This window comes from Puma concolor, chromosome C1, assembly GCF_028749965.1.
Source record: "Puma concolor isolate L17-30 chromosome C1, mPumCon1.1.hap2, whole genome shotgun sequence".
Taxonomy (NCBI): Eukaryota; Metazoa; Chordata; class Mammalia; order Carnivora; family Felidae; genus Puma; species Puma concolor.
The window spans coordinates 159176473-159199567 of record NC_141674.1 but is presented as its reverse complement, the minus strand read 5'-3'; the positions used below and the strand labels follow the sequence as shown (position 1 = coordinate 159199567).

General features: G+C 41.5%; 1 protein-coding gene across 2 annotated transcripts in view; it reads left to right on the top strand.

The window, feature by feature from the left end:
• LRP2 (LDL receptor related protein 2) overlaps positions 1–22328 on the top strand; it is a 198578-nt gene extending 176250 nt beyond the window's left edge. The window contains exons 65-79 of one of the 2 annotated variants that reach the window (XM_086718833.1): positions 19–150; positions 1846–1989; positions 3094–3259; positions 4932–5060; positions 6305–6525; positions 7327–7503; positions 9944–10063; positions 12502–12592; positions 13394–13461; positions 13843–13957; positions 14488–14617; positions 15616–15720; positions 16791–16898; positions 20479–20550; positions 20740–22328. In XM_086718833.1, coding sequence (XP_086574959.1) covers positions 19–150; positions 1846–1989; positions 3094–3259; positions 4932–5060; positions 6305–6525; positions 7327–7503; positions 9944–10063; positions 12502–12592; positions 13394–13461; positions 13843–13957; positions 14488–14617; positions 15616–15720; positions 16791–16898; positions 20479–20550; positions 20740–20901 — 1940 coding nt within the window. In that variant the 3' untranslated portion in view covers positions 20902–22328. Of the gene's footprint in view, positions 1–18; positions 151–1845; positions 1990–3093; positions 3260–4931; positions 5061–6304; positions 6526–7326; positions 7504–9943; positions 10064–12501; positions 12593–13393; positions 13462–13839; positions 13958–14487; positions 14618–15615; positions 15721–16790; positions 16899–20478; positions 20551–20739 lie in introns of both variants that reach the window. The other variant, XM_086718832.1, reaches the window with a different exon arrangement.
• The last annotated feature ends 767 nt before the right edge of the window (positions 22329–23095 follow it).

Here is a 23095-nt window from a genome sequence, read left to right as displayed (position 1 = left end):
CTTTTATTGTATCTACAGACATCAACGAATGTGAGCAATTTGGGGTTTGTCCCCAGCACTGCCAAAATACCAAAGGAAGTTATGAGTGCTCCTGTGCCGAAGGCTTCAGGTCTGTGAGTGACCACTATGGAAAACGATGCGCAGCTGATGGTATGCTGGGTTCTGCTGGGACTAATCAATCGACTTTTAGAGAAATAAATGCTGATGAGTACAATATACCAGAAAATAAGCTTTAGGCTCTCAGTCTTATTTTTAATTCACCAGCTACTTCTCTTCCAACACCCATCCACTCTCTTCTCTCTCCTCTCCTGCCAGATTAAGACAGTAACTGCAATCCCACAACAAATACATAGGAATTAAAATGAGAGTCAGGTATTATTTATTATTCTGGGCTTAGCATCTTGTCCACCTTGATAAAAACTTCAAAAAGTGGACAAGATGTCACCTTCCAGAATATTTACACAAGAAAAGCTTGCTTATAGGGTGGTGGTCAACGGAAGGAAGTTAATGAAACCCTCCAGCTCCCACTCTAAGACTAAGGTGTGGGAACCCTGTAATTCATGAAAAATAGTCTCATTCAGTTGGGGCAAGTCAAGGACATTCTGTTGGTAATTTCTTTTTTTACTGTTCATGGACTGCTGATCATAGACAGAAAGAGTCTGGCTCATTTATAATTTCAACCATTTGTTCTACATTTTAGGTTAATGCCAGTATCTGAGAGGCCTGATAGAAAGCAGTAATAAGTACTAGATAGAAATGACAAAAGAGAAAGACTGTGTGGCAGAAGTATTATATAGTCCAAATTTCCAGAGTTCTGACCAAAATCAGCATATCCCCGTCGAAGGGTATAGGTCTTCACAAGTCTTACAGATTTGAATTTGAAGTTTGTACTGGAGTTTAAAGAACTTGAAAAGGAAATCACATTTTTAAGATTTAAGAGTAAAATGGCTGTTCAGTTTCTTTATACAAATTGGGCTTTTAAAGCATACGTTTGATTAGCATACTTAAATATTTTACCCCCCAAACCTTCCTGACATTGAGTGAAAACTAGAGTAAAGGCATTTGAGCAGTTGGTCTGGTAATTAGGCAGCAAATTAAAAAAATGTTCAAGTCGTTTAACTAAGGAGATGACTGAAATAAATTCTCGTAGTCACATAAAGCACAATGTCAAGACAGAAGAACTATATAAAGTGAACTTTCAAAAGTTACTTAAATGAGATTTGATTGATATTATTGCAAGTAAATTAAATTTTAAAATTCAAACAGTGCATTTCGAGATGAGTAACCATTGAAATAGCTGCTTTGGGTAAGAACAAGGATGAGCTGTTTTTGTCATTAGCTGGAAGATAAATTGAATCGTGGAGCTGATTACCTGCTAAAACAATCATAAATTCTGTCAGTAAAGAGTAAGGAATGAGGACTTCCTGGTAAACTTTTAGTAACGCTATACATATTGTATTTCTTCTGTGAGATTGTCTACAGTCTTGTGTTTTATTGCCAGTGAATAAAGAAAAAAAAATCAGTGGAAAAGAGGACACAGTCTAGGGGTCTCAGTCTTGCCCTGTTCTAAACCATCACCCACCGGGGATAGGAATAAAGAACTGATAACATCCCTAGCAGAAATATTAGCTTTCCACCTGAAAATGGAGGCAAGAATGTCCACTGTCACAGATCTGGCAACCCAGTTGGGTAGTTATCTCTACTGATTAGCAGAGATAGTCAGATTTCCATAAAAACTTATTTTTTTTAAAGGTGGGAGGATACTTGCTATTTTATATCTACTTTATACAAAAAAGAATTCAGATAGAATTCAAACAGATAAAGAGGCCCTTGTCTTATTTACAGGTAATCCTCCTTTGTTGCTACTGCCTGAAAATGTGCGAATTCGGAAGTATAATCTCTCATCTGAGAAGTTCTCAGATTATCTTGAAGGCGAGGAACGTATTCAGGCTATTGATTATGACTGGGATCCTGAGGGCATAGGTCTCAGTGAGTATGAACTTTCGCATCTGTCATTGATATTAATTGAATTATAAGGTGTTGAACTTTGGGGAATTTATTTTTCAATGAGTGAATTTTGTTGCATGAGTGGAAGAGGGGGTTCCTCCTGTCCAGCGTGTTCTGGACGCCTTAGCATGACGGTGGGTCCCAGCCAAACTTTGTCAACTTCTAACCAAACCTTCTCCCATCTCTGGGGATTATCCTTTCAGGACCACCTCATATCTCTTTGTCTTTGCTCAGGTAGGGACTGTTCTTCCCCATCACTGTACCTTTCAAAATTTCTACTCAAACTCAACATTTCTACTCAGCTCAAATGTCACCTCCTCTGACATCTTCTATAGTTCTTCCTGGGCACAGTTCCATAAGTACTCACTCATGAGTCCGTAGTGTTTTATATATGGTTTTACTAAACCACCTTAAATAATTGTAACAATTCTCTGGTTCTCCATTTCTTACCTGTAAAATAAGAACAGTATTCTTGTCTGCCTGACTACCTCTGAGAGTTCTTTTGAAGATCAAATGAGATAACATGTGAAAATGCTTTGCATACTATCAATAACAATGCAATGTAAGATTTCTTATGGTAGTGTTTTCACACTTACACAATACAATAAAATTTTTAAGCATGGAAAATACCTAGGAAGCCATAGTCTTCCTTTGATTTTTAAATGCCTGCCATCCACTATCCTGTAGTCTATACGCTAAATAGGATTTCTCGTCTACATAGCTCCTTTACTGCCAGTTATTGAATAGTCTGCCCCTGGTTTATCTATACATTTTTTTTTTGAAACTAGAACTTGATCCTAATGAGAGAAAATAGGCTCTTGACTGAAATATATTTTAATAAGTTACCTTGAAATAGAGACAGCTAAGTCAGTATCAATAAGCTATTAGTTGAAGTATTTGTAGCTAGTAGCTCAAGTATAATGTGTTGAGTTTGATCAGATATATGTAATTGAATTACTAGTCTTATAGGAACAATAAGGAAGTAGAGATGTCAATGAAGGAACAGTAGTCCACCCGATTAGACCCCAGTTCCTCCCTTACCTGATGTTCTTAGCATGAAACTCATCTGTTTGTCTTGCCTTGCAGGTGTCATATATTACACTGTGCTAGGCCACGGTTCTGAATTTGGTGCTATTAAACGTGCCTACATCCCCAACTTTGAATCCGGTACTAATAATCTTGTGTCAAAGGTTAACCTGAACCTGAAATACATAATGCAGCCAGACGGATTAGCAGTGGACTGGGTTGGAAGGTAAATTTAGCCATGTTCCCCTCTTGTCAATTCTATTTTCCTGATCTATTCAAGATCTATTTCCTAGATCTCCCTCCTGCTTGTCACACCACGTGAGTTAAGCTGACCCAGATATGGGTGCACTCAGCGCTGGTGCAGCTGGCTGATGCCTGGGCTTGCTCTAGCCCCAGCAACCACCTCTGCTTATCCCAAGGTGTCATATAGACAGTATCATTTCCTATAGTCTATGTATGCCATGAAAAAGTTTGGGAAAGCACCGAAGTCAAGATTTTGTATTATATCTAGGAGAGCTTTCTTGCCGACAGAGTTTTGGATTCCAAAATTAACTTCCAGTATGGCAGCACTATTCATTTTAGAAGAAATGGAACAGTCTCACAATTCTACCAGCAAGGCAGTTGAGATGAGACATTTTTCTCTCGTAATTATTTTGAGGAGGAACAACCCACATCTTGTGTTTTGAGCAGACTGTATTGTCTGAACAGATTGGAAATTTGACTTTCCTGTGTAGTCTTTGGGTTGAGTTAATAGCAGTGTCAGCTTTATTCTGCTCTTTTAGGTCTCCTGGAGCCCCAGGGACTAGAACCAGAGCTTTTGTATGATCTCTAAATAAGAGCTTTAAGTAGGTTTATCATCAGGCAGATTCATGACATGCAAACTGATGTGGAAAAGTTCATAAGCTCCTTTTTTGAGGAGGAGCCTTGCATTGGAGTGGCATTTATGGGAAAGTGATTATGTTGGAATCAGAGCTCACGCATTCATAGACTCCCCCATGGCCTTGGAAATGAATGAATAATGAAAAAAATGTTTGAGAGGGGAGTCTCAGGGGCTTGTTGCGGACCTCTGGGAGAATGAGAGTCATTTGCAGCATAAATTAATTTTCACCTTTTAACAAACCTGTCTAATGCTCCTGGAAGACTTGAACATCTCTGAAGAAGTTAATTAGGTCCCTGCTGTGCCCACAGGCTATCAGGACAGTCATTTCAGCATTTTTTGTCAGGAAACAAGGCCTCAGAGAGTCAGTAACTTGAAATTATATAGACCATAGCACTTCCTTCTGAAAACCAAACAGGCAGTAGCAAATCTGTCTTCATGTGTGAAGTTTTGCTTCTTTATCAGCCTTAATGAAAGAGCGAGTGAAGAAGCTGACGGAAGTCTTTCTGCTTGTAAGAGACTGAGACCTGCAGCTCTAATAGTGAAAATAGGGCAGGGTGGCCTTGCTGAGTTCATTATTTTGGAAAGGCTATTTCCGCTCATTGGAGCTGATGCCAGATTCCTATTAATTCCACTGGGGCTCTTGGTTGAATCGAAACAGATTCACAGGGCAGTTGCAATTAAAGGGCCAGCTAAACAATGCCTGGTGACTTCCACCTGGAAAGTACATGTCTCATAGTAATGCCAGATGTGATGTCCACCATCATCACTGATCCTGGCTGATCAAGAAGGAGTCCCCTCTATCCCTTACTCTTCCACTTGTAACTTTCCAAAGATGCTCCCTTGGCTGAAGAGATTGGGGCGTTCCTGATGGAGGGAGACTCTGCTCTCATCATGAGTATCTAAGTGGTTGTCTTGTTGGCCCCAGCTTCCAAACTGAATGCTTTCATCTTCAAACCTCTTCCCTAGAAATGACCAGTCTAGATTTTTTGGATTTTTAACTTTGTCCCTTTAAATTCAGGCATATTTACTGGTCAGATGCCAAGAGTAAACGGATCCAGGTGGCTAAACTTGATGGGAGGTACACAAAGTGGCTGATTTCCACCCAACTGGATCAACCAGCTGCAGTGGTTGTGAATCCCAAACTAGGGTAAGTACTTGTAGGAGTCCTTTTTTTTTTTTTAAAGTTTATTTATTTTATTATGAGAGAGACAGAGAATGCCAGCAGGAGAGGGACAGAGGACAGAGAGAGGGGGAGAATCCCAAGCAGGTTGCACGCTATCAGTGCAGAGCCCAATACACTGTGAGATCATGACCTGCCTGAGCCCAAATCAAGAGTTGGACACTTAACCAAGTGTCCAACTTAAACAACTTAAACACCACCCAGGCACCCCAGTACTTGAAGGAGTCTTTCATTTTCTAGATATTTGCCACTGGATTTTCAAGAAATTATACCTTTAATTATTTTTTCCTAATTGTACTGAAATTGACTTTGAACTTTTTGCATTGACATCTATGACTAATTTAAGATGCCCTAAAGATCTTTAGGACCATCCAAGCTTCAGACTGATACTGTGTAAGGGGAGGGCCTCTGGCCACAATTTTTTCCATAGCCCAGTTGTCCAAAATCCACACATTTCTCAATAGAATTTAAGGATTGGTTTATACCTGGTGATTGGTTTAGACTAGAGGCTGCAAAGTGGTAGCTGGTAGGCTAAATATGGCTCACAGATATATTTTACTTGAACTAAACAGAGCTTTAAGGTTTTTAAAATTTAATTGCTAACACACACACACACACACACACACACACACACACACACACACACACATTTTACGCTGTATGTTTGGCTTGAAAAACCAGAACAACTGATAACACCAGGTAGGTATGCCTTTCTTGATGCAGTATTGCCTGGAACTTGTAGACAGGGCTTTGCTCTCACCATCTCTTGATGTTCATGACTGCTGTGCTCCAGTCATTTTTTTTGCCTGCCTGGTCTTTTCCAAGTATTTGAGGTGGTGCAATCCCTGGTCTCCATTTTAAAATAGGAATTCTTGTTTTGTTCTCTGATACATCTCGAACACAGGACAGTGCTGCTCACACATAGGCATTCAATAAATACTTTATGAAGAATGAACAGCTTTGTCATTATACATTTTAAATTGTCTGAATGTATATACTTGGACAGGGCTGGGCAGTCTCTATTGAGGAAGTTTTCAGGAAGGACTACAGATGCACTGGCCCCTCCTTTTCTCTCCCTTTCTTCTAAAGTAAAGTATAAAAATAGCATCACTTAGCACCCAGATCTCAATGAAAAACAGTTGATTTCTTTTTTGGAAGTTCATGCTCTGCTTCAGTGTAGAAGCCTCACTAGAGGAAACTTTCCATTACAGGCTTATGTACTGGACTGACTGGGGCAGAGAACCTAAAATCGAGTCTGCTTGGATGGATGGACAGCATCGGAACATCCTGGTTCAGGAGGACCTTGGTTGGCCAACAGGCCTCACTATTGATTATCTGAACAATGACCGGATCTACTGGAGTGACTTCAAGGAGAACAATATTGAAAGTATAAAACATGATGGGACTGATAGAAGAATCGTTGCAAATGCAGGTTAGAAACGAGTTACAATTTACCATGTTAAATAATAAATATATTTTGGGTCTCTGCCCATTTTCTCCAGAAGGAATCTGAATCTTAGGAACCGATTGATATATTTTCTTAGATACTGCTCCCCTCAACTTCCAGCTGCTGATTTAAATGCAAATGAATCCATTAGCAGTAATTAAGGTTTTGTTTTGTTTTGTTTTTATCCTTTTAACATAATTTTTAAAAGACACTCTTAGCAACAGATATTGAAATAACCAAGTTTCCCATTAGGTTGCCCTGATAGGGGTGACAGTCATGTGTACCAATGGAAATCCATGTCTAACCATTTCTAGACCTATTTGTTTTTATTATGCTCAATTGTTTATTATGTACAACAGGAAACATCTAGAAGGAGAGAAACATTTTATTTTCTAATCCAGATTTCTGCAGCACTACAACAATCCAGTATCTACCAGCTTTTCCTGATAAGTGGTATCTTATGTTCAAAGAAAAAAAAAAGGATCTCTGCCATCCAAATTATTGTCCAAAGAGAAAATCAAATCAACAACTTGAAAGCGAGCAAGTACTCTATAATTGGCATGAACCAGTAGACATTAATCTAGTTTAATGTCTGTCATCTTGATCTCCCAAAGTAGCACACTTTTGTGGTCACATGTTCAGAAAGTCTGCCTGAATGTTCCTGGATTTTCAAGGCATTGAATTAGGGAATAACTCAAGCATAACGACATCTGACATAAAAGAGGGGTAGGGAATTTTCTATTCAATTATCTTGCTTTGTTTTGGTTTTCCTCTGTGGGTAAGCAGCAATGAACCCATATAACCTGGACATCTTTGAAGGCCAGTTTTACTGGATATCTAAGAATAAGGGAGAAGTATGGAAGCAAGATAAATTTGGGCAAGACGAGAAGGAGAAAATGCTGATGGTGAACCCATGGCTCACTCAAGTTCGAATCTTCCATCAACATAGATACGATCGGTCAGGTAACATCCCTTGGAGTAAGATGTTCCTCATTATCTAGAAATCTTATTTCAAATTAATGGCTATATTGTTGGAAAATGGTAGTGGATTATAATAGTCTGATCTCTTGGTGCATGAAAGGGGTGTGTGTGTGTGTGTGTGTGTGTGTGTGTATGTGTGTTTTAACCATTTCGACCAAAGAAAAATAAAATTGGTGGTCAAATGTAATTATATACACCACCAGCAGATATGAAGTAAACATATTTCAGTCCTGGGGCGCCTGGGTGGCTTAGTTGGTTAAATGTCCAACTCTTGATCTCAGCTCAGGTCTTGATCTCAGGGTCATGAGTTCAAGCCCTGTGTTGGCCTCCACACTGGGCCTGGAGCCTGTTTAAGAAAAAAATTTTTTTTCGGCCCTCATTGTTTGGAGTTACAAGTATGTACTTCTAGGCCACAGAATCCAGTAGGCATCAAAACCTTGCTAGGTGTCAGGTGGGTAACAATGGGTTCGTGAACATCAGGCTAGTCAAGTTATCCTGAGCTACGTGAGCTTCAGTTTAAAATTGTCAGTCATGGGGCGCCTGGGTGGCGCAGTTGGTTAAGCGTCCGACTTCAGCCAGGTCACGATCTCGCGGTCTGTGAGTTTGAGCCCCGCGTCAGGCTCTGGGCTGATGGCTCAGAGCCTGGAGCCTGTTTCTGATTCTGTGTCTCCCTCTCTCTCTGCCCCTCCCCCATTCATGCTCTGTCTCTCTCTGTCCCAAAAATAAATAAATGTTGAAAAAAAATTAAAAATAAAATAAAATAAAATTGTCAGTCATGCATTTCTACCCCCTCCCCTCTCTCCCATTTTCTTAGTTGTGGGTCCTGCTTCACCAGGTTACCTGTGTTCTAATTCATCCTTCACCACTGAATCAAGCTAGATAAAAGGGAAGGAAATTTTTGAAGTGAGGAAAGGAAATAGGCTTTTATTAAGCTCTATAAGTCAGATTCTCTCTTCAAGTGTTAACCCAGACATTTGTTACTTTAGTTAATCTCCAGAATTATAATTAGATTTTATTTTCATCTCACATATAGGGAACCCCACCAGTATAATAGCTCGTAAGTCCTCCATGTTCCTGGGGCTCTCGTGCTGGGCAGTTTTAAAGGCAAGAAGGGAGAGGACGGTACATGTGGTGAGCCCCCTCTCTGGCCTTTGTAGAAAAGGCTACCTAGGAGTCAGTGGAGTTGGCTGGGCCCCCTTTGGAGAATGCTGATTGCTGTGTAGGCCAGAAATCTAGACCAAGCTGTGCCAGATTAACATTTACTCTGGACCAGTAGTTCTCAGATTTTAGCATATATCATAATCATCTAGAGGGCTTGTTGAACACAGATTGCTGGGCCCTACCTGAGAGATTTCTGATTTAATATGCCTGAGGTGGCCTAAAATTTGCATTTCTAACAAATTCCCAACTGATGCCAATGTTGCTGGTTCAGGAACCACATTTGAGAAGTCCTGCTCCAGGCTCTGCTCAAGTATGGGCTGTGGACCAGTAGCACTGGTGAGACATGCAAGTCTCTCAGGCCCCACCCAGCCTTTTTGAATCAAATTCCCCAGGTGGTTTGTATTACATTCAAGTTTGAAAAGCTCTTTTCTAGAGAGCTGAAGAAATGGTAATGGAACAGATTTTGAGTGAGACTTTGGAATATGGCTTATTATTTTATAGCCATTTCCTTGTCTGTAGTTATAGACTGGATGACAGAGAATCAGGATCACAGAATGTTAGTCTGAGAAGAAGTTTAGAGGTCATCTATACCTTGGAGAAATCATAGTACATGCTAAGGTAGAATTCGGATGACTCTAGAATTACTTGAGGAGCTTTTAACGGTAACACTTGTAACATCCTAGACCAATTTAAATCTGAATTTCTGTGACTGGGCATCAGTAGTTGTGCATAGCTCTCAGGTGATTCTGATAATCACAGGTCTAAATTCCCTTGTTTTTCAAGTAAGGAAAGTACTTGAAGAAAGTACTCCTGTGCGGGTAGGGTGGAAATCATATGTAATATATAATTTGGACACATTATGATCTATCCAAATTTAGGTAATGACAAATCTTGACATAATAATAGGGTCTTTGTGGTCTTTTGAACTATCTCAAATTGCTTTGCGTTGATTAGTTTTTGTGGTCATGCAGTGGACTGGACACCTACCTTCCAAATCTGCCAGAGACGGGGAGGAGATAAGTGATGACCAGTAGACAGTGTGAGTTAGGATGGTGAGAAGTAGGAGGGTGGCTGTGCCACTCTGATGGGGTGCCATGGGGATGGTCATGTAAATGAGGTGAATAGCCAGGTGGCATGTGGCCTAGAGGTGCTGGGCTCTGATGTCACCTGGCAGGGCCACAACTCAGTTGATGGGCATATCTTTGGTTGGTGAACTCATTCCCTCTTCAGACCCTAACCACTGTCCTCATGTGCTTTCCAGTGCCCAACCGCTGCAAAAATGTCTGCAGTCACCTCTGCCTCCTGAGACCTGGAGGATACAGCTGTGCCTGTCCCCAAGGCTCCACCTTTATAGCAGGGAGCACCACTGATTGTAACGCAGGTAGGGGTGCTGTCTGCACAGCCATGGGGGCCTGGGAATGCTCTTCTGCCTTCTTCAGTAGCTTCCCTACTTGTGCTTCTCTTCCTGTAGGAGCCTGGAAAAAATCCTTGTGTGGCTGGGTCCTTTGCAGGATAGAGCGGGGGTGGCTCGAAGGAGGGATGAGAGATGGGGAGATATGAACAGAGCTGAGTGGGACTTAGGGAGCCAAACAGAGTTGGTGTTCCAGTGATTGCTGAGAATTATTTGCTAGGATCTGTAGGGTACCAATCCAGTGCCCCCAAATCTACCATTGTGTTGTTTTGTAAGGGTATTTGGAAGAGTGGGTTTTCGATAAGGTCTCTACCTCCTTTCTTTACCTCCATACTGGGGGACCTTATCCAGTGCGGATGGGAGGGCGAGAGGAGGGTCACTCTTTTCCTCACATGCTCATTTCAAAGTTTTGACAAGTGAAAAAGGTACATTTAAAAAGACACCTTACGGGGCGCCTGGGTGGCTTGGTCGGTTAAGTGTCCGACTTCGGCTCAGGTCATGATCTCACGGTCCATGAGTTCGAGTCCCGTGTCGGGCTCTGTGCTGACAGCTCAGAGCCTGGAGCCTCTTTCAGATTCTGTGTCTCCCTCTCACTCTGCCCCTCCCCTGTTCATGCTCTGTCTCTCTCTGTCTCAGAAATAAATAAACGTTAAAAAAAAAAGAAAAGAAAAAAGACACCTTACATTGTTGGAGGCTGGAGGCTGGAATAAGGAAGCAGTGCTTTATTTCTCATCCCAAATGCTGTGGATGATCTGTGCCTAGCAGGACCTTTCTTCAGTGACTCTTAAATTAGGGAGTATATATAAGTCCTGGGGAATAACTAGTGTCCATGGCTAGTATCCAATTATTAATAATACTCATTAAAAAAATCATCCTGTAGTTTGCTAGCAGCCCATTTTGTGGCTCACATCCTTGTTTTTATTTTTTAGTGGCCCATTTTATGGTTCCCTTCCCTCAGTTTTAGCTGATGATGCTATGCTTAACCACCTGTGGCCACCAGGGGGAGCAAGTGGTTAAACAAGGCACCAACTTTTGGCTCTTCTGAACCAGCCGGAAAAGTTGGCGGGTTTAGAGAATGAACGCAGGAACCAAAAAACAGCTACTCCCGCTTCTCTTCCCCTGTCCCCACTCTCATCCCGAGGCTGGGGGAAATATTGGCAAGATTACAGTATTTAGTAATATTTTGAGCCAAACAATTTCAAGCTTTTGACATTTGTTGTATGCTGTAGACAGATGGTTCTGACATTTATCACAATTTCACACTCATGGGCGGTGTTGTCCAAGATGTTACTTCATCTACTACTTTCCTCATTTACATTGTTTGCCAAGTGCATTATAGTCAGATTCTTGTTTAAAAGAACTTTAACCAAAGCAAGCACGATAATGGTGGTAGTTGTTCCATATGGGGTCTTAGTTTGGCATTTTAATTAATTAATTTGATAAGTATTTATTGAGAGCCTACTATGTGCTAAGTACTAAGTGCTGGAGATAATGAAAGTGAACAAAACAGATCCCTTGCCTTTGTTGAGCTTATATTCTAATAGAGATTCTAAATAGAGACTGCCCCCCCTCCCCAAATGTATAATGTCAGATAGTAAAAGCAAAAGGAGAAAACGAAAGCAGGGTAAGAGGGATGAGGGTCAGGTGGGAGTTGGGTGGCCTTTAGGTAGAGAGTTCTGGGAAGGCCTCTGTGATAAAATGAACTTTGAGTAGAGATTCAAATAGAGGGATTGAGCCAGGAGGCTATCTGAGCTCCTTAAATAAGTGCACATGTGACAGATACTTACTGAGCATCTTCTAGGTATAAAACATGGAAACGCTAACAGCCCCATCAGGCACCTCCAAGGAGTACGTGGGGGCTGAGCTGGAGCAGGGACCCAGAGCAAGGGCAAGTTGGAGGACTTAAAAAATAGGACATCTCTAACCAGCTGTCTATCAGGCATCTGTGTATCTACATTGTTGCTTGATTGATGGGTCCCTGATGCTTTGAAGCCTTCAGATGAAGTGTTGAGGTGTGCCCAGATTGAACTCTTGTGTTTCACTGGGCTTGCAGAGGAGAATTCTGAAAACTTCAAATGACAATACGAATGTCCTAAGAGATTTCTTTACCACAAGTTTCTTTTAAATGTTAATATATGTTCTGGAGTGTAGCATCTCTCCACTGGGGGGAAAATGCTATAAATTGCCTCTTTCTTTCCACCAAATGTACATTACTCTCCAAGACCTTATTATTGATAAGGATATTCATCTGACTTAAGTGGAAGGTACCGTTTTGATGAGGAAACTAATTAGCTGCCCTGCCCCCATCCACTCCCCACTCTGACCCTGGGCCTGAAGCACATTTGCATGGTTTGGGTGCTCTGCTGAGTGTGGCTGACTAACACATGCATGGCTTTCCCTTTCTGCAGCCATCGAAAGTCCTATCAACATGCCCCCCCCATGCAGGTGTATGTACGGAGGAAATTGCTATTTTGATGAGAATGACCTCCCCAAATGCAAGTAAGTCTGAATGTTGAGGTCCGAGTTGTAGGCCTTGGGGGAATTTAAGACAAAGTAGCCAGAAAAACAAGTACAGGAGCCTTGCCAGTTCACTAATTTTCACATCGTGACCAGCTTGCCCTCCCTTGGGAGAGTCCGCAGAGAACTAAGGCAGTGCTTCTCAAACCAGACTGTGCATAAGTATCATCTCATTCACAGGGATTCTGCATTTCCAACAAGCCCCCATGAGATGCCACAGGATTGTGAGCCAACTGTAACAGGGATTAGAGAAGTGACAGCCCCAATTTCTCTACTCACCTGGTGTTAATTACACTTGGAGTGTGGGAGACCAGCTGTCAGCAGAGCTGAGTCAGCCCAAGCACTTGTGATGAGCAGAGACTGGGCTAAAGACTTGGGGGAAAAAAAAAAAGAATTCTTGAGAAAGCTCTAACGTGGCACAAGATAAATGGAGGTCTTTAAAAACCGTTTAATGGAAACATATCAGCGGAAAGAATACAATCTTGGTTTCCATTTTCATTCTCAATGAAACATTGCATAGAGTAGACACCAATACATTTATTTGATGACCTTGCAGGTGTCATAGCCACAGCATTGAAAGTGAATTTCATAGTCAGATCAAAGTCAGTTGTTTTTGCTGCTCATCATATCTTGGCAGAATAAACAAAGTCGTGCAAGATACACTGACTGTCCCATGTGTAATTTGCTCGGTCAAACCTCTCTCTACCTGAAGATGTGCTTGTACAATAGCTATGGAAGCCTAAGAATGCCACAGCTTGTGAGCAATTCTCCTTTCACTTTCAGGTGTCCCAGTGGCTACATGGGAAAATATTGTGAAATAGGACTTTCAAAAGGCGTCCCTCCAGGAACAAGTAAGTTTTAAGAATATGAGCAACCTGGGGGCGCCTGGGTGGCTCAGTTGTTTGAGTGTCCGACTTTGGCTCAGGTCATGATCTCGGTTTGTGAGTTCGAGCCCCACATCGGGATCCCTGCTGTCAGCGCAGAGCCCACTTGGGATTTTCTGTTCCCCTCTCTCTCTGTCCCCCACCTCTCTCGCACTCTAAACATTAAAAAATATATATATGAGTGACCTGGAAATGCTTCACAGCTCCTAAGTTGAAAGCTGTTTATATTCTATTTAACTCAGTGTTTGAATTGGTTCTGCCCTCAGCTTCCAGTCTTAAGTCTATTGGTTCCTTTCCCTTTCCCCATGCTGATGTGGTCACTTTTTCTTCCCTCTTCGGTGGCAGCAGTGGCTGTGCTGTTGACAGGCATCCTGATCATCATAATTGGAGCGTTGGCAGCATTAGGATTTTTCCACTACAGGAGAACTGGCTCCCTTTTGCCTTCTCTGCCCAAGCTACCAAGGTCAGTTTCATCATGTGGAATATTGATTTTAGAAGCTTGGATGATGTGACTATTGAATAATTCAGGGTTTTTTGTTTTGTTTTGGTTTGGTTTTTTTGTAAGTTAAAATAGCATAACGTGCAGCTTAACCTATTCTGTAGAAACAAAAAGTATTGAACTTAAAAGCCATCATTTCAAATCACAACCTCTTAATCTAATGCTTTTTTGAAGACTGAATGCAAATCACACTTTATAGTCCAAATAGTTATGCCCACTGGTGGGGATTCAGGTTAGACTGGAACACAGTCTGTGGGTTGGACCAGGCTTTATTCCTGCAAGTGCCAAGTTAGCCCTCTCTTAGATGTCAAGCATTCAACAATGTGCTTTAACACTTCTGTGTGGCTAAGGCAACTTCCTACCATATTTGATGTATGAATTCAGAGTGGGAATTGAGCGTTTCATTTAAGTAAGCTTTAGCAATATGGAGGAGAGGGTACTATTGCAACAGGTGGCTTAAAAAATCGTACACTGTTTCAATTACTTTATTTCAGCTTAAGCAGTCTAGTTAAATCCTCTGAAAATGGAAATGGGGTGACCTTCAGATCAGGAGCAGATGTTAACATGGATATTGGAGTGTCTGGTTTTGGGCCTGAGTCCGCCATTGACAGATCAGTGGTGATGGTGAGTGTGGCTGCAAAATGGCTGTATGTTTACTGTTTTATAAAAGAAACACTTTTTATAGAGAATAAAATTAACCTAGAATAAAAATGAAACGGTATGCTTCTCAACGTAAAGTCTTTACAAAATTAGGAAACATTACGTTTTTGCAGAAAGGTCTCTAACATATTAGTAATAAAATTGCACTTTACCCCTGCTCTAAGCCACACTTGAATCCTAAACAGTGTTAAGTTTAATGAGAATCTTATGTTTAATGAGAGTCTTATGTTTTTTGGGGGAGAGGGGAGAGAGAGCATGGTATTGTTTTTATTTGATGACTCTTTGTATGTTAAGGGAAGGAGTAGGGAAATCCATGTTTCCTAGTCTTCTATATTTTCCCACCAATGTGTATAGTTGGGATACATAGTGATTTTAGATGCAGTGGTTGGTTCAAATCACAGCTCTGCCGCCTTCTAAGAATGTAATAATAGGCATGAAGCTTGATCGCTCTGACCCTCATTGTCCCCATCTATAAAATGGATACAGTAATACCTCTTGTGAGGACCAAATGGCTACTTTATGGGTGTACTAGTACAGGATCTATAACCAGGACTGGAAAATAACTTTCAATATTTTGCCTTTCTTCCAAATCTTTCATGTTTAACCTCCGCATAAAAGTACAATATTACCTATTCTTTCTTCTTTCCCCTCTCCCTCTTCTCCTCTTTGCTCTCTTTTCCACCAGCCACCCTTTTCTCTGCTGTGCAGACCTATCCCCAAGTGAATATTTGCATTAACGAGCCAAAGAGAATGTGGGTGTAAAAGAGTGTTTCTGTTTCCTTGATCTGATGAATTAGTGCATTTGTTACTTCATGTGATGTTTGCCGTGTGGAGACCTTGTGTCTCCTGGCTTTTTCTTTAAGTTCTTTTTGGATAAATTTGGCATAGCAACTAGTATACCTCCAGGTGTGAGGAGGGCACCTTCCTTCCTGTGTAAACCAGATACTTCTTTTCTCCGTCAGAGTGAACACTTTGCCATGGAGATGGGGAAGCAGCCCATAATCTTTGAAAACCCAATGTATGCATCCAGGGACAGTGATGTCAAAGTGGTTCACCAGCCAACCCAGGTAAGAAGTCACAGCCCTTTCTTTCAGGTTCTGCTACTACTCAATCTTGTGCTATTGAATAATGCCCTCCTAGGGTTCTCCTTACTTTCCCTCAAATGGAAGGAAGCAGTGTTCCCGCCCTTCAGGTTCACTAAATGCTATAATAGGACTGACCCAAGGGTATGACACCAACGTGTTGCAGAGTCGCTGAGGCTTGGCAACCATTCTGTGCTGACCAAGAGCCTTGTCATGCTGAGTGGTCAGAGCAAGAATTACGAGTCCACTCAGGGGCTTGGCAAGCAGTGCCTGACTCACACAGACTCTCTGTAAATATTTGTGAAACGAACAAGTGAATGATTGTCAGGTCATTATGTGGAGATTTGGGGGATTGGGTATACTCTCTGGGTCCTTATTGGTATCACCGGTGTGTTATTTGAGGTGACCTCCTTATGCTTGCCTTTCACATACTTTTCTGAAAACTAAAGTTTTTGGCTGCCAGTATACAATTGGAGTTGTTTGTCTGAAAATATGGTCAACAGTGGAAATAAGGCAGCACAGAGAAAACAATAAAATTGTCATTACTAAGTAAGAGTATGACTGTGATGGGTGTTTGCCTCCCAGGACTAAGGCATGAGACAGATGACATAGTGGTTGGTGCTTTGATTTGGGGGAGATGGGAATGGTGTTTAGTCCTAGGGCACGGGATTGTTCTCCTATTAAGACAAATAGTGCGGGGCGCCTGGGTGGGTCAGTCGGTTGAACGTCTGACTTCAGCTCAGGTCATGATCTCACAGTCTGTGAGTTTGAGCCCTGCATTGGGCTCTGTGCTGACAGCTCAGAGCCTAGAGCCTGCTTTGGATTCTGTGTCTCCCTCTCTCTCTGCCCCTCCCCCACTCATGCTCTCTCTCTCTCTCTCTCTCTCTCTCTCTCTCTGTCAAAAATAAATAAACATTAAAAAAAAAAAAAAAGACAAATAGTGCCTGACCATGTCTGTGAGAAAGCAAGGCAGTAAAGTGAACCAAAGAGCTGATAAGAAACTTCACAGCAAAACTTCTTTCAAAACTGGATAATATCCTTTAATATGCATGCAGGTGACTGTATCTGGAAATGTGGATAACCAGAACTATGGAAGTCCCATAAACCCTTCTGAAATAGCTCCAGACACAAAGCCGGCTTCCCCAAGTGCTGATGCAACTCAGGTAATAGTGTCTGGCTACTGAAATGGTATGGGATTTGCAAAGGGCTTAGGAATTGCTGGGTTTACTAATGCTAGGGAAGACTAGGGAGACCCTGATAGGCTCATGGACCCAAGACAGGCAGTTAATAAAGGTAATTTTTAAATAATAATAAATTGAAAATTGTTCCACTAACTAAAACCACATTTCTAGCATGGATTGAGATGGAATGATATTCCTTGTGACGTGGGAGACCATATGGAAAAAAGAAGGGCAACTGGGGCATTGAGTGTCTGACTTTGGCTCAGGTCATGATCTCGCTGGGTTTGTGAGTCCGAGCCCTGCGCCGGGCTCTGTGCTAACAGCTCAGAGCCTGGAGCCTCCTTCATATTCTGTGTCTCATCCTCTCTCTGCCCCTCCCATGCTCATGCTCTGTCTCTCTCTGTCTCTGAATAATAAATAAATGTTAAAAAAAAAATTAAAAAAAAAAAGAGGGGCAACAGATTTCAGGATCTAGTCTCTTCAGACTAGAGTTACTTGATTTTACAGAATGACTTAGAATAAAGAGTTCACTGTGTCAATCACACATATAGAAGACCTTTTCCTTTTTCATGTAATGCAGTTTTTCTACAGTCTACATCTTTGTTCCCTGAATAATGAACTGTGTTCTTAGCTCTACTGCTGTTACCTATATTCACCACGAGATGGCACTAATTCATACTCTCTTCATCTGTCCATCTATCCATCCAACCAACATTATTGCCCTCGGTGTGCCAGGTACAGGATTTAACACTGGAGATTAAAAGAAAAAAAGATCATGAATAGAGCTTCTCTGTCATGCTTTCAGGCACTTTGAAATTTTTATATTGGTCTACAGAGAGAAATTCAATTAAATTTGATATGAAATTTTGTGTTAATATATAATCCATCACTAGTTTTAACGGACACATATGAAGCTATTTAAGATCTAACTGTCTGATTTTGGGCAAAATATTTTTCCTCTGGTTTTTAGAGTCTTTATGTTTCTCATTGGGCTCACTATTGGCATAGTTCTTTGTGGTACAAAAGTTTGTCTATGCATTGCAACACATTTTAGTATTTCTGGCCCCTGTCCATTAAGCGTCAGTAGTGTCTCCCCCAATGCCTTGTGATCCCAGAAATCAGCCCCACTCTGCCTCAGCACCTCCATTTCCAATTGGGAGCAATAGGATCTGGAATGTCTCAGTTTTAAGGTTCTATGACCCCTGTAAAGTAATATAAAGAAACAAATCCAAGGGTAGTGAGAAATCTGACTATTTACACAATCCTTGTTTCTGAAATAATCTGTAAGCATAACTGGTATCTGCAGAGTTAACTTGGAAGTCATGCTGAATTTTCAGCACCTCAGAAATTGGTTTCTATTCTGCTTGTTTGGATCAAAATAAAAGTTGAACTAAATTAATGCTAATGAAGAGTTTATAACAAAGGTCTCTACCTTTTCATATTTCATTTACTAATTCCTTCTTCTGATACACACATGCACGAACACACATACACAAACACACACACACCAGACACATAAAAATGTCTTAGAAAGGAATTTTCAGTTTTATATTTTTTCAAGGGACTGAATTTTTTTTAAGCTACATTTTAAAATGGATTTTGAAGATTAATTTTCTACAGACACCGAAATACTTGAATGTCACAAGTCTTGAGTGTTGCAATGTTGTGTCTCTTGAGTGTTCCCTAAATCTAACTCAACCCCAAGGCAGTGCCAGATTTATTTTATATTCTCAACTTTTCTTTCAGTCCATTTCAAGTCTAGTGATCTTCTCCACTGGACAGAGCTCTCTCCCAGCCTGAGCAGGAAGGGGAATGTGGTGGAGATGTTGCAGCCTCTGACCTGCACATCTATCATCAGAAACAATGAACACTGAAAGACTTTTCAGACGAGAGTGGATCTTCATCAGTTATAGTCTCTTTCTTTCTCATCTTCACCTTTGCAGTGTGTTGGCTCTTCCTCTGTTTTGTTGTTTTTAATGAGTTGAGGCTGAGACCCTCTAAGGTCTGTCCTACGTGCTATGTCTAGGGATCTCTCTCTATCGGTTGTCTTCTGGGCACTGAGATGGCAGCTAATGTGGCTTAAAGCAGTAAGGCAACACTTGGTTAGGCTCTCTCTAGGTTGACATTAATGTGCCAAAGTGGCTCACAAATTTATCTTTCATCAGTAAATCTGCTCAAAAGACTCAAAGCTAGGAGCAAGAATTCCTATGACTCAGTTCTATTGTTTTCCAAGTCATGTTGACATGCACTGGATTTCCCAAGGAGATAAAAGTGAAAATCACCAGTTTCTCTTGTTAGTAATTGCTTAACTCCAAGGAGCCCATCCCATAAGTGTAAGCTTCCAGAGGCCAGGCTCTTGATCTAAATGTCTTTATCTTTTTCTTGGTGGCTGCCATGTACAGAGTAGGTGTTCACTTACATGTGGGTTATAGTGCATGGTCTTCTCCTGTAGTCATGTGCCCCCTATGTCTTCACATGTTGGCCGCCTAATTTCACAGAACAAGAGATGCCCCTAAAACATATGGGCTACCTTAGCTTCCTGCTGGAGCAGGCTGTCCACGCCCTTCCTTTCTGTTCCTTTGTCTTCTTCCATCTCGAAACAGCCAGAGCTGTTTCCGGCACTGGCACCATGGGTAGCTTTTCAGCGAGACCTGGGCCACCAGCCATAGTCTGTGGTGATTTCTCTTTGGGTTCTTCAGTGTATGGTCCTCTGAGTCCTATCATCATTGCCTACTCTTCCACCTACAGTTCAGTTATATGCGCTTGCTGTGACTCCTTCCTCATCTATAAAATAAGAGCACCTACCTCAGAGTTGCCAGGAAGATTAATTGGGAAAACTTGTAAAACTTTTAGACTAACCCCTGATACATAGTAAGCTCTCAATAGATGCTATTTTTTGTTGTCACCATTGCTATTTTGATTACAGGAGGAAATGATGAAGGGGAAGGGATAGGTTTGAGTTGACCAAGGATCAAGACATCATTTTAGGAAATGAGAGTTACAACCTGGCTTTCCCCTTAAGTTTTAAGCAGCCCCTGAAGAAATCTCTTGCCTGTCTCTGTCAAAGCTTCTAGATTCTGTTGGCACAGATTCTGTCAACTATACATGTCAAGTCAAGGAAGTCTTTGAACTTATTAGATGAAAAGAGCCCAGAGACTTTCAGTTTCAGTTTGGGGACTGTCTGAGGAGGAACTGAACAATGTACCCATGGGTCAGGTCATGGGGTCCCAGGTCCCAGTTTGCTTTTTCCTTCACTCAGAAGACATTTTAAAACCTACAAGGAGGTTGGGCGCCTGTGTGGCTCAATCGCTTGTGCGTTCAACTCTTGGTTTGGGCTCAGGTCATGATCTCAGTTTCATGAGTTCAAGCCCTGCATTGGGCTCTGTGCTGTTAGCACAGATTTTCTCCCTTTTCTCTCTGCCCCACCCCACTTGTGCTCTGTTTCTAATAAACAAACAAACTTAAAAAAATTAAAAAAAAAAAAAAAAAACCTCCATGGAGGAACAAATCCATGCAAAAAATTCCATTACTGAAGGTTTTCTGTTTCCCCCTTTTCATTTAGGCAACAAAATGGAGTATCTTCAAACGAAAATTGAAACCAACTACCAACTTTGAAAACCCAATCTATGCGGAGGTAATTGTTGACAATTTTTGTTCCCACAGGCGTTCAGCATTCTTTCTTAGCAATAACTTGTCCGGCTAAGGTGGGTATACACTCAGATTATTCTGAGCAAACTGGTAAAGATTTGTTTTCTTCACACAAAACTGTTTCCAGTCCCACTGGGGGAATAAATGGCTGATTCGTTTTTCCCTGTGGTCTTAGATGGAGAATGAACACAAGGACAGCACTGCTGTGGCTCCCACTCCCTCTCCTTCCCTCCCTGCTAAAAGTTCTCCAAGGAGAGACCCAGTGCCAACCTATACTGCGACGGAAGACACTTTTACAGACACTGCAAACCTTGTTAGAGAAGACTCTGAGGTATAGCTATGCCATCTGTTTAGGGATCATTAGAAACACACTTTTGCACATATATTTTTTACAAACAGATGAAGAAAAAGTTAACATTCAGTACTTTATTAAAAAAATATATTTTTTCCCATTTGCCTGTAGTTGGAAGTGTCTTTGGAAACCGTGTCTTGTGTGTCTTTTTTTTTTTTTTTTTTTACTTATGCTGTCTCATATTTTTACAAATAATTATCACAATGTACTATATGGATATCTTTGCACTGAAGCTATCTGAAGGTAATGCTATAAATATACTGTACATTTGTAAATTTTGGAAAGATTATCACATCATTAAATTTGCTGAGAAAAGTATCTGCTGAATTGGTTGGTGATCATTCCAGTAAATGACCCAACAAAGAGAGGAATTGACTTGGGGCCTTTCGCCATGTCTAAAGAAGAGGTACCACTCATATTCCCTATAGGATTATCAAGCAAAGAAACCCAGGCCCCACTCTTAGGTCCATTTTTACACCTCAGCACTTAATGTTCAAGATTAGCTGATTATTCGATTAGCTGATTAGTAGGCATATGGATACAGGGCACTGTGTGTTATCTAGACATCTGGGTCTGACCGTAGATGCCTCAGATAATGCAGAAGGTAGAAGAAAGCCAATTCAATTTCACCCTTCTGCATGTTTGTGTTGTCTAGCCAGAACACTTTCACATGTGTTACCTCACTAGCTGTCAAATCAACGTTTTTATTTGTGATGTCTGTGAGAAAATTCCATGTCAGGAGGTACAAGTGTCCCGCAAAGAGTTTGTATCCAGTTGAACGAGCTCTTTTGCCTGATGGACCATAGGGCAGTTTCCGTCCTTGCCTGGCATCTCAGGCGGTCACCTACCCCAGACACTGGAGCTCACCAGCTGAATGACTCAAACCAAATCTGTGTCTTCATCAAGTAAGGTGCAAAGCGAATACCAGTTAAGCAAAGCCTCAACTGGGTTTTGTTTCTGTCTGAAAATATCATTATAATGACTATTTATTTCCTAAGTTGAACATGAATAGAAAGGGAAACTGTTCTTATTGAGCCTTTTTTTAGGTCCTTTTGGCTAAATTATACATTTGTATCGGAATGTACTGTAGAGCCTAGAGTTTCTCTTGAAACTAGAGTTTCTAGAAGTGGGCATATCTTCACAACAGGACCCATGGCAGGAATATACAAGTTCCATACTGAGTAGCATTTCTGGCTCTCTGTGCTAATATTGCACATTTTTAAAACAATGAATGGATGGATGGATGGATGAATGAAACATGTACTACTGATTATTTTGTTACCGAGTTCTCAAAATATTTGTGGCTTGTATTTTGAGAGCTTATTGTAATTTTTTTGAAATATACTTTGATTAGAAAAGCAAACGGAAATGATGCTGCTGAAAAATTTCTAATAAATGTGTATTTTATCAGACTTCTTTGGCGTGCTTCTTAAGACCAGCTCATGAATTGGTTGTATTTCGCTGTACACAGAGCTCAGGGCTGTAAATGCCAGGCAACCTGAGAGCTAGGGGTGTCCAGAGTTCAGGGAGGGGAGGAAGAATTCCCAGCACATGCAGACCTGACAGGCCTGGTGGGGTAATCTCAGAGGGGAGTAGCTCCTTAGGTTCCCACCTGAACTCTGGGGAGGCAGCCCCTTTAATTGCCTTTCAAAGTCAATTTCCACCTCTTCTTACGCTGTAGGCCCTGAGCCAAGTCCCCCTTTTCGGATCTGATTGTGTTCCAGAGCTCAGTGAAAGGACCCACTGCTGAGGGATCTCCGAGCTCCTCATGCTGAGCCTGACAGAAGAGCAGTGAGGACAGTTGCAGCTGGAGAGAGTTTTATTCCAAATTGGAATTCAAGCTTCTGTGGGGTGTGTATTCTGATGCATTAACATGGGGGTGGCTGCATCAGCCAGCAGAAAGTGTGAATGCACGGGTAAAAGGGAGCCAGGAAAACCTGCACTTGGAAATGTTTGCAGTTTCCAGCTTTGGTATTTGTTTTGGGCATTAAGCTCACTATGAAATTGTTCTCAGGAATTTCTTTTATGAGAATTCGTTTTCTGCTCAGCTTCATTTCCCAGTGTATCCCAGAAAGGACTCAGAGAGCCTGCTGGTGCCTTCCTGTCCTCTCTAGGGGACTTTGGCCCTCCCGTAGCCCCTCCTGGTAGGCTCCCCCAGTGCCGGGTTCTCCCCCTGCTT